We start from the raw sequence: 12,128 nt of genomic DNA on the forward strand, positions 1-12,128 counted from the left end.
ACTCTTTTCCCCTCCACATGAATCGATATCCTGTGGTTTTGCTCTGTAGTTTTTCCTCTTCTTTTCTTCTAACTGTTGCTTCCTTTGTGTGCCAAATGTGCACTGTGCAAATTAGATAACAAAACTCCATCTTCAAAATCATAAGTTTACTACATGTTTGATGTCATCTTTCTTAAATGAAATAACAGATAAAATTACATCCTGTTGGTTACTATTGATTAAAGAGGCACACAACTACTGTTTTCCTTGTTAACTCTCCCCCTGCCCCCCTTTTCGAAATTCTAGATATTCTATTTTTTTAGCCACGACCTTTTAGCACGACGAAGACCTCTAATATATTAATCAAAAGTCCGTCTTCATGCGCTTCGAAGTTTGCTCACAAAAAATCATATAAAAATACACATTTTTTTTTTGTAATTTAGCAGCTAAAGTATGTTAATACCAAAACATTTTTCTGATTCCATAAGCTTTAAACTTTCCTCCGTGTTTCATCTCCTCTATCTTATCTGAAAAATTAGATGAAAATACTCACTTCAAGTAATTTATTGGCTTGAAAGAAACAGAACCACTTTTTCATTTTATTCCCCCTCTCGAGTAAAATCTTGGATGTGCTTTGCTTCATTTTCTTTCTTTATAGGTTATTGCTTCTCTAGTGCGACGGATGCCTCCAATAAATCAACCAAAAGTTCGTCTTCACAAGCTATTCAAGGACTTCTGGCTTTACTGTGTCGTAATGCGTTTCACTCAAGAAGAGTGTGGTAAGTGTGTTGTAATGCGTGTGCTGTGTTGCACTGTTTTTTGACGCATTTCACTGGTGAAGATCCCTGTAAATGTGTTATAATACGCGCTGTGTTGTAATGCGTTTCACTCATGAAAAGTGTGGTAAATGTGTTGTAATACATGTATTGTGTTGTACTGCATTGTAATATATTTCACTCAAGTAAGAGTGCAGTAAGTGTTAGGTTCCATTAAAGACAACAAATGACATTAACATTATAATTCTCGAGATAATTTTGATTTTTGTGGGCAGGATTCGAATATGATGACCAGCGAGAAATAGAAGAAGTTCCTTTCAACTTTGTCATTCAAAACCTATGTAGTTGAATAAGACGTTTTCTAAGCAAAAAGGATAAAAAAAATCCACTGGCATCGATGGCACATACGATATCGACATAGGGTATCGCTTACTTTATCAAATGTCTCGAATAAATCAACCAAAAAGTATGTCTACTCCATAAAGTCTACTCCATGTCTGCCCCTCTGCCCCTTTTTCTGCTTAAAACCAGACAGAAACAGGGGGACTACTAGAATCGATGAAGTGGCTTTTAACTTTTCGTTCTTATTGGTGACTCCTGGGCATAGGGGAAACAATCAGATTTTTTAATTGCGGGGCAACGCTGATCAGAATTCTGGTATCTAGCATAGTCTATCAGAAAATCAATGGACTCCATATGATCTGCCATTTTTGCCGAAACAGTTTGTATTAATAAATGATTGACAAAACTTTTACTTTTGTATTTTCTCAATGTATTTTGATTTTGGATATCTATACTGCACGATTAGCTGCATATTCGTAAATAACGGGCTCAGAAATTCTTCATATAACAATTTTGTTGGAAATCATAACCATTTGTACAAAGTACGTTTTGGTTTAAGATAATCACATCGAAATCATAAATATTTGAACGTTTCTGAATATTTTTTTTTCTGATGTTTTGTTTCTTTGTTTCTAATGTTTCTGATTCACGCTTCCCAATTTGAAAGAGTTACAATGTGTGCACATTTACTAAATTGATCATATTGGAGGTGGAAGGAACCCCTCTTTACGGGCCCCGATCATGGTTACTAAAAATATTACCAAATATGTGATTTTACGAGATATAATGTTCATTGACGTTTTTTAGCTTCTGCTCTACTGTATTTGCTTTCATTGCCACTATGATCTAATTTAAATAGCCTACTGGTTCAAAAATATCAATCTAGTTTCCTGTTTGAAATTGATGCAAAAAATAGTAAAAGAAGAGAAAAAAGGGGCTTCCTACTTTGAAAGTGCCTCTGTTAGTTAAATGAAACTATTGATAAACAGCCTGAATTTAAGCCAAAAGAGGCACTTTCACAAACCCATCTCCATCCCGACGTGTCTCCATAGATCTGACTCCTCATAGACTGAGAAAAATAATTGAATAGATAGGAAAAAGAGTTTCATATCAATGGAGTCAGATTTATGAATTCAGACATATATGTAAATATATATATATATATATATATATATATATATATATATATATATATATATACTAGCTGTTGGTGGGGGTGCCCCCCCGCGCGTTAGTCATTACGTGCCATTGTAGTTGTGTCCCTGTGTCCCACCTGTGAATATATATATATACTAGCTGTTGGGGTGGCGCTTCGCGCCACCCCAACACCTAGTTGGTGGGGGCGCTTCGCGCCCCCCCCAAGCCCCCCCGCGCGTTAGTCATTACGTGCCATTGTAGTTGTGTCCCTGTGTCCCACCTGTGAATATATATATATACTAGCTGTTGGGGTGGCGCTTCGCGCCACCCCAACACCTAGTTGGTGGGGGCGCTTCGCGCCCCCCCCAAGCCCCCCCGCGCGCGTAAGTCGTTACGCGCCATATTAGTTACGCGCCATTGTAGTTGTGTCCCTATGTCCCACCTGTGAATATAGATATATATATATATATATATATATATATATATATATATATATATATATATATGTTTTTAACTACGTAAAACTTGCGAATATACAACATTCTTTGCTGTCCCATTGTCTGTGCATATAAATAGATTGTCAGGTTTACCGACTCTTGAACATGCAACATATAATGGTCCATGGGAAAACAATCCGTATTCAGATCTATACCTCATGATTCTAATGATTGCCCTTGAGCTTTGTTGATGGTGATTGCCAATCGACCATTCCCTGAGTCGCCATCGTCATTTATATATCCCCCTGTGCACCCCGGCGTCCCCTTTGTAGTTATGTCCCTGTGTCCCGGTCGTCATTTATATTCCCTGTGTCCCGGTCGTCATTTGTGTCCCGGTGTTCCAGTCTGTGATTTCTCTTTGAGTGTCCCGGGCGTCATTTATATTCCTTGTGTCCCGGTGTCCCGGTCGTCATTTATATCCCCCTGTGCCCCCCGGCGTCCCCATTGTAGTTGTGTCCCTGTGTCCCGGTCGTCATTTATATTCCCTGTGTCCCGGTCGTCATTTGTATCCCGGTGTCCCGGTCTGTATATACATTCGTTTTTTAGTTTTGTTTTTCTCCTTTATTTTTTTCCTTTTTTCTTTTTTTTCTTTTTTAGTTTATTTAGATTTTTAGATTTTTTAGTTTTTTTATTAGTTTTTAGTTTTTTTGTAGTTTTTACCATTTTTTTAGTTTTTTTAGTTTTTTTTTTTACTTATGTCCTGGTCGTCATTTATACTCCCTGTGTCCCGGTCGTCATTTGTGTCTTGGTGCTTTGTTGATTGCTAATTAATATTATATTTATATTTATATTTTTTATATTTATTAATATTTTTTTAGTTTTCTTTTTCTCTTATTTTTCAGTTTTTTCCTTTTTTTTAGTTTTTTCTTTTTTAGTTTTTAGTTTTTTTTTGTTTTTTACCTTTTTTTAGTTTTTTTAGTTTTTTTAGTTTTTTAGCTTTTTTAGTTTTTTTATTAGTTTTTAGTTTTTTTTTAGTTTTTGCCTTTTTTTTAGTTTTTTCAGTTTTTTTTAGTTTTTAGTTTTTTACCTTTTTTTAGTTTTTTTTAGTTTTTTAGCTTTTTTAGTTTTTTTTCTTTTTAGTTTTTTTTGTAGTTTTTACCTTTTTTAGTTTTTTCTCTTCTTTTGTATTAGTGTGAAATAATTCAGACGTCATATGCGGACAAACACGACGTCACTCGACAGACAGACAGACAGACATAACCCACAAACAACTTATTTTTATATATATTTATTCATATTTTTTAAGTTTTCTTTTTCTCTTTTATTTTTCAGTTTTTTCCTTTTTTTTAGTTTTTTTCTTTTTTAGTTTTTAGTTTTTTTTAGTTTTTTACCTTTTTTTAGTTTTTTTTAGTTTTTTTAGTTTTTTAGCTTTTTTAGTTTTTTTATTAGTTTTTATTTTTTTTGTAGTTTTTGCCTTTTTTTATTTTTTTCAGTTTTTTTTTAGTTATTAGATTTTTACCTTTTTTTAGTTTTTTTTAGTTTTTTAGCTTTTTTAGTTTTTTTTTCTTTTTAGTTTTTTTTGTAGTTTTTACCTTTTTTAGTTTTTTTCTTCTTTTGTATTAGTGTGAAATAATTCAGACGTCATATGCGAACAAACATGACGTCACCTGATCCACAGATCCACACACAGACAACTTATTTTTATATATATAGATTATTCATATTTTTTTAGTTTTCTTTTTCTCTTTTATTTTTCAGTTTTTTCCTTTTTTTTAGTTTTTTTCTTTTTTAGTTTTAAGTTTTTTTTAGTTTTTTACCTTTTTTTAGTTTTTTTAGTTTTTTTAGTTTTTTAGCTTTTTTAGTTTTTTTATTAGTTTTTATTTTTTTTGTAGTTTTTGCCTTTTTTTATTTTTTTCAGTTTTTTTTTAGTTATTAGATTTTTACCTTTTTTTAGTTTTTTTTAGTTTTTTAGCTTTTTTAGTTTTTTTTTCTTTTTAGTTTTTTTTGTAGTTTTTACCTTTTTTAGTTTTTTTCTTCTTTTGTATTAGTGTGAAATAATTCAGACGTTATATGCGAACAAACATGACGTCACCTGATCCATCCACAGATCCACACACAGACAACTTATTTTTATATATATAGATATATATTTTTAACCACGAAAAACTTGCGAATATACAACATTCTTCGCTGTCCAATGGCCTGTGCATATAAATAGATTGTCAGGTTTACCGACTCTTGAACATGCAACATATAATTGTCTCTGGGAAAAACAATCCGTATTCAGATCTATACCTCATTATTCTAATGATTGCCCTTGAGCTTTGTTGATGGTGATTGCTAATCGAGCATTCCCCGTGTCCCCGTCATCATTTATATATCCCCCCTGTGCCCCCGGCGTCCCCGTTGTAGTTGTGTCCCTGTGTCCCGGTCGTCATTTTTATTCTTTGTGTCCCGGTCGTCATTTGTGTCCCGGTGTCCCGGTCTGTAATTTCTATTTGAGTGCCCCGGTCGTCATTTGTGTTCCGGTTGTCCATGGGAAAAACAATCCGTATTCAGATCTATACCTCATTATTCTAATGATTGCCCTTGAGCTTTGTTGATGGTGATTGCTAATCGAACATTCCCTGTGTCCCGGTCGTCATTTATATATCCCCCTTGTGCCCCCCGGCGTCCCCGTTGTAGTTGTGTCCCTGTGTCCCGGTCGTCATTTATATTCCCTATGTCCCGGTCGTTATTTGTGTCCCGGTGTCCCAATCTGTAATTTATCTTTGAGTGTCCCAGTCGTCATTTATATTCCCTGTTTCCCGGTCGTCATTTGTGTCCCGGTCTGTAATTTCGTCAGTCGACAAACATGAAGTGTGTCGACAAACAACTTCATGGCGGCATAATGCTCAATCCTTATAATGACGTCAGTCGACAAACATGCATGACGTCAGTCAACAGACAAACAACTTATTTTTATATATATACTAGCTGTTGGTTGGGGGCGCTTCGTGCCCCACCACCCAACATATATATATATACTAGCTGTTGGGGTGGCGCTTCGCGCCACCCCAACACCTAGTTGGTGGGGTACTTCGCGCCCCCCAAGCCCCCCCGCGCGCGTAAGTCGTTACGCGCCATTGTAGTTGTGTCCCTGTGTCCCACCTGTGAATAGAGATAGATATAAATATATGTTTTTAACTACGTAAAACATGCGAATATACAACATTCTTCGCTGTCCCATTGTCTGTGCATATAAATAGATTGTCAGGTTTACTGACTCTTGAACATGCAACATATAATTGTCCATGGGAAAAACAATCCGTATTCAGATCTATACCTCATTATTCTAATGATGTGTCCCTGTGTCCCGGTCGTCATTTATATTCCCTGTGTCCCGGTCGTCATTTGTGTCCCGGTGTCCCAGTTTGTAATTTCTCTTTGAGTGTCCCGGTCGTCATTTATATTCCCTATGTCCCGGTGTCCCGGTCGTCATTTGTGTCCCGGTGTCCCGGTCTGTAATTTCTATTCGAACAATCCCTGTGTCCCGGTCGTCATTTATATATCCCGCCTGTGCCCCCGGCGTCCCCGTTGTAGTTGTGTCCCTGTGTCCCGGTCGTCATTTATATTCCCTGTGTCCCGTTCGTGATTTGTGTCCGGGTGTCCCAGTCTGTAATTTCTCTTTGAGGTTCCCGGTCGTCACTTATATTCCCTCTGTCTCGGTCGTCATTTGTGTCCCGGTCTGTAATTTCTCTTTGAGTGTTTTTTCTTTTTAGTTTTTTTTTAGTTTTTTACCTTTTTTCTTTTTTCAGTTTTCTTTTTCTTCTTTATTTTTCAGCGTCACTATGAAGTACATATCGACGAACCTTTGTTTTTTAACTTAAATCTGGTAGGCATTGATGACCTTATCCAAGTCAAAATCCCAAACCCAATCATCATCGCTATCATTTTCAGTTTTGATATGTTTTGACTCTCGCTGTCCAGGTGGATTTTCATCTAACTGCGCGGTTTTGCGTTCTTTAGCCGCAAGCCTGTTTTCTTGCTGTTCTTGTGATTCCTCGGAACGCTTTCTTTTCTTACTTTCTCTATCAGCAGCAAGTTTTTTGGCATAAACTCTTTGAGCAGCTTCCTCGGCTGTTGCCATTGTAGGTTCTTCAGTCATTTTACAATTAAATATTTTTCCGTGAACAAATGTCTTAAATACCGTTAATGACGTCACCGTCAAAGCAAAAATGACGACAACTAATTTCATGACGTCAGCCGACACAGAAACATGACGTCACCTGATCCACAGACAGACAGACAGACAACTTATTTTTATATATATAGATATATATATATATGTATATATATATATATGAATATATATATATATATATATATATGAATATATATATATATATATATATATATATATATATATATATATATATATATATATATATATATATATATATATATATATATATATATATATATATATATATATATATATACATATATATATATATATATATATATATATATATATATATATATATATATAAAATATATAATAATTACTAAATTACAAGTACTTACTAAAACTACAGAACTCAGGAGGCAGTTGTATACGTCCTGAAATTGCTATAACGCGTTTAGAAAAGAAATGTCTTGCGAGAAGAAATCGCGTTTTGTTGCTGATTCAGGAATGGTAGCTTTATATCTTTGACTTGTTGGTAAAATTTTATTTTGAACGCTAAATTATGAAAACTTCAAACAATAAACTGAGACCTGTCGAAAATGGCGTCGGATTGAAATGAAAACTGCACCATTGAAAAGCCATTGCCGAAAATTCTGTAGAGGAAACTTAAAACCCCCAATTTTGGGCAACAAAGTGCAAGGTTTTTGTATGGGTAGCACTGATGTGTCCTCTTTTTTTTCGTCACCGCTTACTTGGAAACTGGAACGTCATAGAGGGTTGTTTAGGGGCTACTTTAAAAGGAAGTTACTATATATACCTTGGTTTTTAAATAACTAAACATGATATTTAAAATATTAAATGGAAATACCTGACTCCACTCATCAGGAAACATTCGACCACAATCGCTCCAATTCAGTTTCGTATAATTTTTTGGTAAAATTGTGTTTTTAGATGACGACTTAACCTCGTTTTCTTTTTGTAGATGATATTTAAAATATTAAATGGAAACACCTGACTCCACTCAAAAGAAAACATCCGACCACAATCACTCCAATTCAATTTCGTATAATCTATATATATAAAAATAAGTTGTCTGTCGAGTGACGTCATGTTTGTGTGTCGACTGACGTCATGTTTGTCGACTGACGAAATTAGAGACCGGGACATCGGGACACTCAAAGAGAAAGCGACCGGGACACTCAAAGAACAAGCGACCGGGACACAAGGAATGTTCGATTAGCAATCACCATCAACAAAGCACCGGGACACAAATGACGACCGGGACACAGGGAATATAAATGACGACCAGGACACTAAAAGAGAAATTACAGACCGGGACACCGGAACACAAATGACGACCGAGACAAAAATGACGACCGGGACACAGGGAATATAAATGCCGACCGTGACACTCAAAGAGAAATTACAGACTGGGACACCGGGACACAAATGACGACTGGGACACAGGGAAACAACAACAACGGGGACGCCGGGGGGCACAGGGGGATATATAAATGACGACGGGGACACAGGGAATGTTCGATTAGCAATCACCATCAACAAAGCTCAAGGGCAATCATTAGAATAATGAGGTATAGATCTGAATACAGATTGTTTTTCCCATGGAGAATTATATGTTGCATGTTCAAGAGTCGGTAAACCTGACAATCTATTTATATGCACAGACAATGGGACAGCCAAGAATGTTGTATATTCGCAAGTTTTACGTAGTTAAAAATATATATATATATACATATATCTATATTCACAGGTGGGACACAGGGACACAACTACAATGGCGCGTAACTAATATGGCGCGTAACGACTTACGCGCGCGGGGGGGCTTGGGGGGTGCGAAGCGCCCCCACCAACTAGGTGTTGGCCCCAACAGCTAGTTTTTTGATAAAATTGTGCTTTTCGATGACGACTTAACTTTGTTTCCTTTTTATTTGTTCTTGTTCATCTTTTTCTTCCTTCTTTCCATATGTGTAGGATCGTGATGTATTGAGTATGTTGTTCTTTCTGTGGTTCTTCAGGCTGATTTGCCGTTTAGGTAATCAACAAAATATTTACACAATCTATGATTTGCGAATTAACTTTATTTTACATGTGTAAGCCAAACTGAACTTGCTTAACCTTGTTCTCAACAAATATAAAATGTTTTAATTTGGCCCAGATTACTTTCAAGCTCTTTTTCTCGTTTCAGGTATATGTTTTAATTGCCGTATGCATTATATTTTTTCATGCTTTTCCCCCAAGTTATATGTTTACTTTTGCCTTATACGTAACAAAAAATTATGCTTAAATGTTTTTCGAGTTGTGAATAAACTTTATTTTGTAATATATAAATATAGACCTTGTTGAAAATACCCAACCATGTTTTCAAAAAAGATAAAAGTTTTTAAGTATTGCTCAAATCGCTTTTAAACTCGTATTCCCTTTATTCAGGTCTATTGACTCAGTTTTTATAGTTTTTTCCTTTTTATAGGTATATATCCTCATGAGTGGTACAAGGGTCTCTGTGAAATAGCAGTAAAATCACCTTTACTAATTTCACAAACTCCATTCAAATCAGAATTTAGAGAACTTCAATATACAGCAGCTCTTAGAACAGATGGCGTTCAAAGCACTGAAGTCCAGGAGTTTCGAAATCAAATCCTCAATCTGCTTGGGAATCCTCCACAAGATGTCAGCAATATTATTGGAAAGTTAACCTTTGCACAATGTACTTATCTCTTGTGTGTTTATTGGTTGGAGGTTTTGAGAGTGAAGCATTCTGATAAGCCGAATTTCTACTATATTTTTGATTATATAAATGACCCAGCGATTCAGAAAGACAAAAGCCAGATTTGGAAGTGTGTATCAAGGTAAGGTTTTAGTGTATATATATATATATATTATATATATATATATATATATATATATATATATTATATATATATATATATATATATATATATATATACTAGCTGTTGGGGAGCGCCACCCCAACACCTAGTTGGTGGGGCGCTTCGCGCCCCCCCAAGCCCCCCCGCGCGCGTAAGTCATTACGCGCCATATTAGTTATGCGCCATTGTAGTTGTGTCCCTGTGTCCCACCTGTGAATATAGATAGATTTATATATGTGTTTCAAACTACGTAAAAATTGCGAATAAACAACATTCTTGGCTTTCCCATTGTCTGTGCATATACAAAGCCGTATGTACTAATAATGACGTCATATGCAAACGCTCTTTTTACAAACAAACAAACATGCATCCACACAACTCGTTTTTATATAGATAGATAGATAGATAGATACAATACAAATTAACTGCGTAAAACTTGCGAATATACAACATTCTTCGCTGTCCAATTGTCGCTGCATATAAATACATTGTCAGGTTTACCGACCCTCGAACATGCAACGTACAATTGTCCATGGGAAAAACAATCAGTATTAAGATCTATGCCATATTTTTCTAATGATTGACCTTGAGCTTTGTTAATGGTGATTGCAAATACTAATCGAATTGGGAATTGCAATCTTTTAAATTGAAAAAGCAGATCCGTTGGAATCATGGGAATGCGAGGAGTAAGAACAGCCTCACCCTCATAAGGCCCTGTCAAGATTTTGGCCTCTATTAGGTTTTCCATTGTTTTTTTTTACGGCAAGTCGCGTGCCATTGCAAAGCTTTGGTGGGTTGATATTTCTTAAAAGTATTATTGGTACGCCTATTTTTAGTTGTAGCACGTGTGGTGGAAACCCTGAAGGATCTATGGAATTTAAAAATTCAGATGGATAATTAACCGCTTCATTTGGTTCCAAAAACTGTATCGACTGACTTGTATAGGACTGCCTGGTCTCGAATCTTGGTCAAAACAATATTGTTGATTTCGTGGACGTCTATATTTTTGGGTGCGAGAATCGCTCTTTCACTTAGCCATTTATTATTTTTATAATTTTGTAGAATATTCGGAAATACTTTTTCAATCAATTCATTTTTGGACGTCACTAAATTACAGAAATCAGCAGGTAGTTGTATACGTCCTGAAATCGAGTCTACTGTTTGACCAGAGTCATCGTTTTGCAATCGGACACGCATATTTGTAGTTAATTTTAATATTTTTACGTGTGCCCATAAATTAGAATTTTTTAGGCAAGCATTCATTTTGTCTGCAGGAGTTAAACTACGTAAAAATTGCGAATATACAACATTCTTGGCTTTCCCATTGTCTCTGCATATACAAAGCCGTATGTACTAATAATGACATCATATGCAAACGCTCTTTTTACAAACAAACAAACATGCATACACACAACTCGTTTTTATATAGATAGATAGATAGATAGATAGATACAACACAAATTAACTGCGTAAAACTTGCGAATATACAACATTCTTCGCTGTCCAATTGTCGCTGCATATAAATAGATTGTCAGGTTTACCGACCCTCGAACATGCAACGTACAATTGTCCATGGGAAAAACAATCAGTATTAAGATCTATACCACATTTTTCTAATGATTGACCTTGAGCTTTGTTAATGGTGATTGCAAATGCTAATCGAATTGGGAATTGCAATCTTTTAAATTGAAAAGGCAGATCCGTTGGAATCATGGGAATGCGAGGAATAAGAACAGCCTCACCCTCAAAAGGCCCTGTCAAGATTGTGGCCTCTATTAGGTTTTCCATTGTTTTTTTTACGGCAAGTCGAGTGCCATTGCAAAGCTTTGGTGGGTTTATATTTCTTAAAAGTATTATTGGTACGCCTATTTTTAGTTGTAGCACGTGTGGTGGAAACCCTGAAAGATCTATGAAATTTAAAAATTCAGATGGATAATTAACCGCTTCATTTGGTTCCAAAACTGTGTCGACTGACTTGTAAAGGACTGCCTGGTCTCGAATCTTGGTCAAAACAATATTGTTGATTTCGTGGACGTCTATATTTTTGGGTGCGAGAATCGCTCTTTCACTTAGCCATTTATTATTTTTATAATTTTTTAGAATATTCGGAAATACTTTTTCAATCAATTCATTTTTGGACGTCACTAAATTACAGAAATTAGCAGGTAGTTGTATACGTCCTGAAATTGAGTCTACTGGGAGCTTTCCGTTTCCAATTGTCAGCAATTGATCTGAAAATGTTTGACCAGAGTCATCGTTTTGCAATCGGACACGCATATTTGTTGTTAATTTTAATATTTTTACGTGTGCCCATAAATTAGAATTTTTCATGCAAGCATTCATAATTTCATGACGTCAGTCAACACAGAAACATGACGTCACCTGATCCACAGACAGACAA

General features: G+C 35.6%; 1 protein-coding gene across 1 annotated transcript in view; it reads left to right on the top strand.

Annotated features, from left to right (window-relative positions):
- Nucleotides 1-9,710, top strand: part of LOC136025730 (phosphatidylinositol 4-kinase alpha-like) — an 11,640-nt gene extending 1,930 nt beyond the window's left edge. The window contains exons 2-3 of the mRNA XM_065701716.1: nt 638-758; nt 9,328-9,710. Coding sequence (XP_065557788.1) covers nt 638-758; nt 9,328-9,710 — 504 coding nt within the window. The remainder of the gene's footprint in view (nt 1-637; nt 759-9,327) is intronic.
- Nucleotides 9,711-12,128: the final 2,418 nt, after the last annotated feature.

Source organism: Artemia franciscana, chromosome 4 (assembly GCF_032884065.1).
Source record: "Artemia franciscana chromosome 4, ASM3288406v1, whole genome shotgun sequence".
Taxonomy (NCBI): domain Eukaryota; kingdom Metazoa; phylum Arthropoda; class Branchiopoda; order Anostraca; family Artemiidae; genus Artemia; species Artemia franciscana.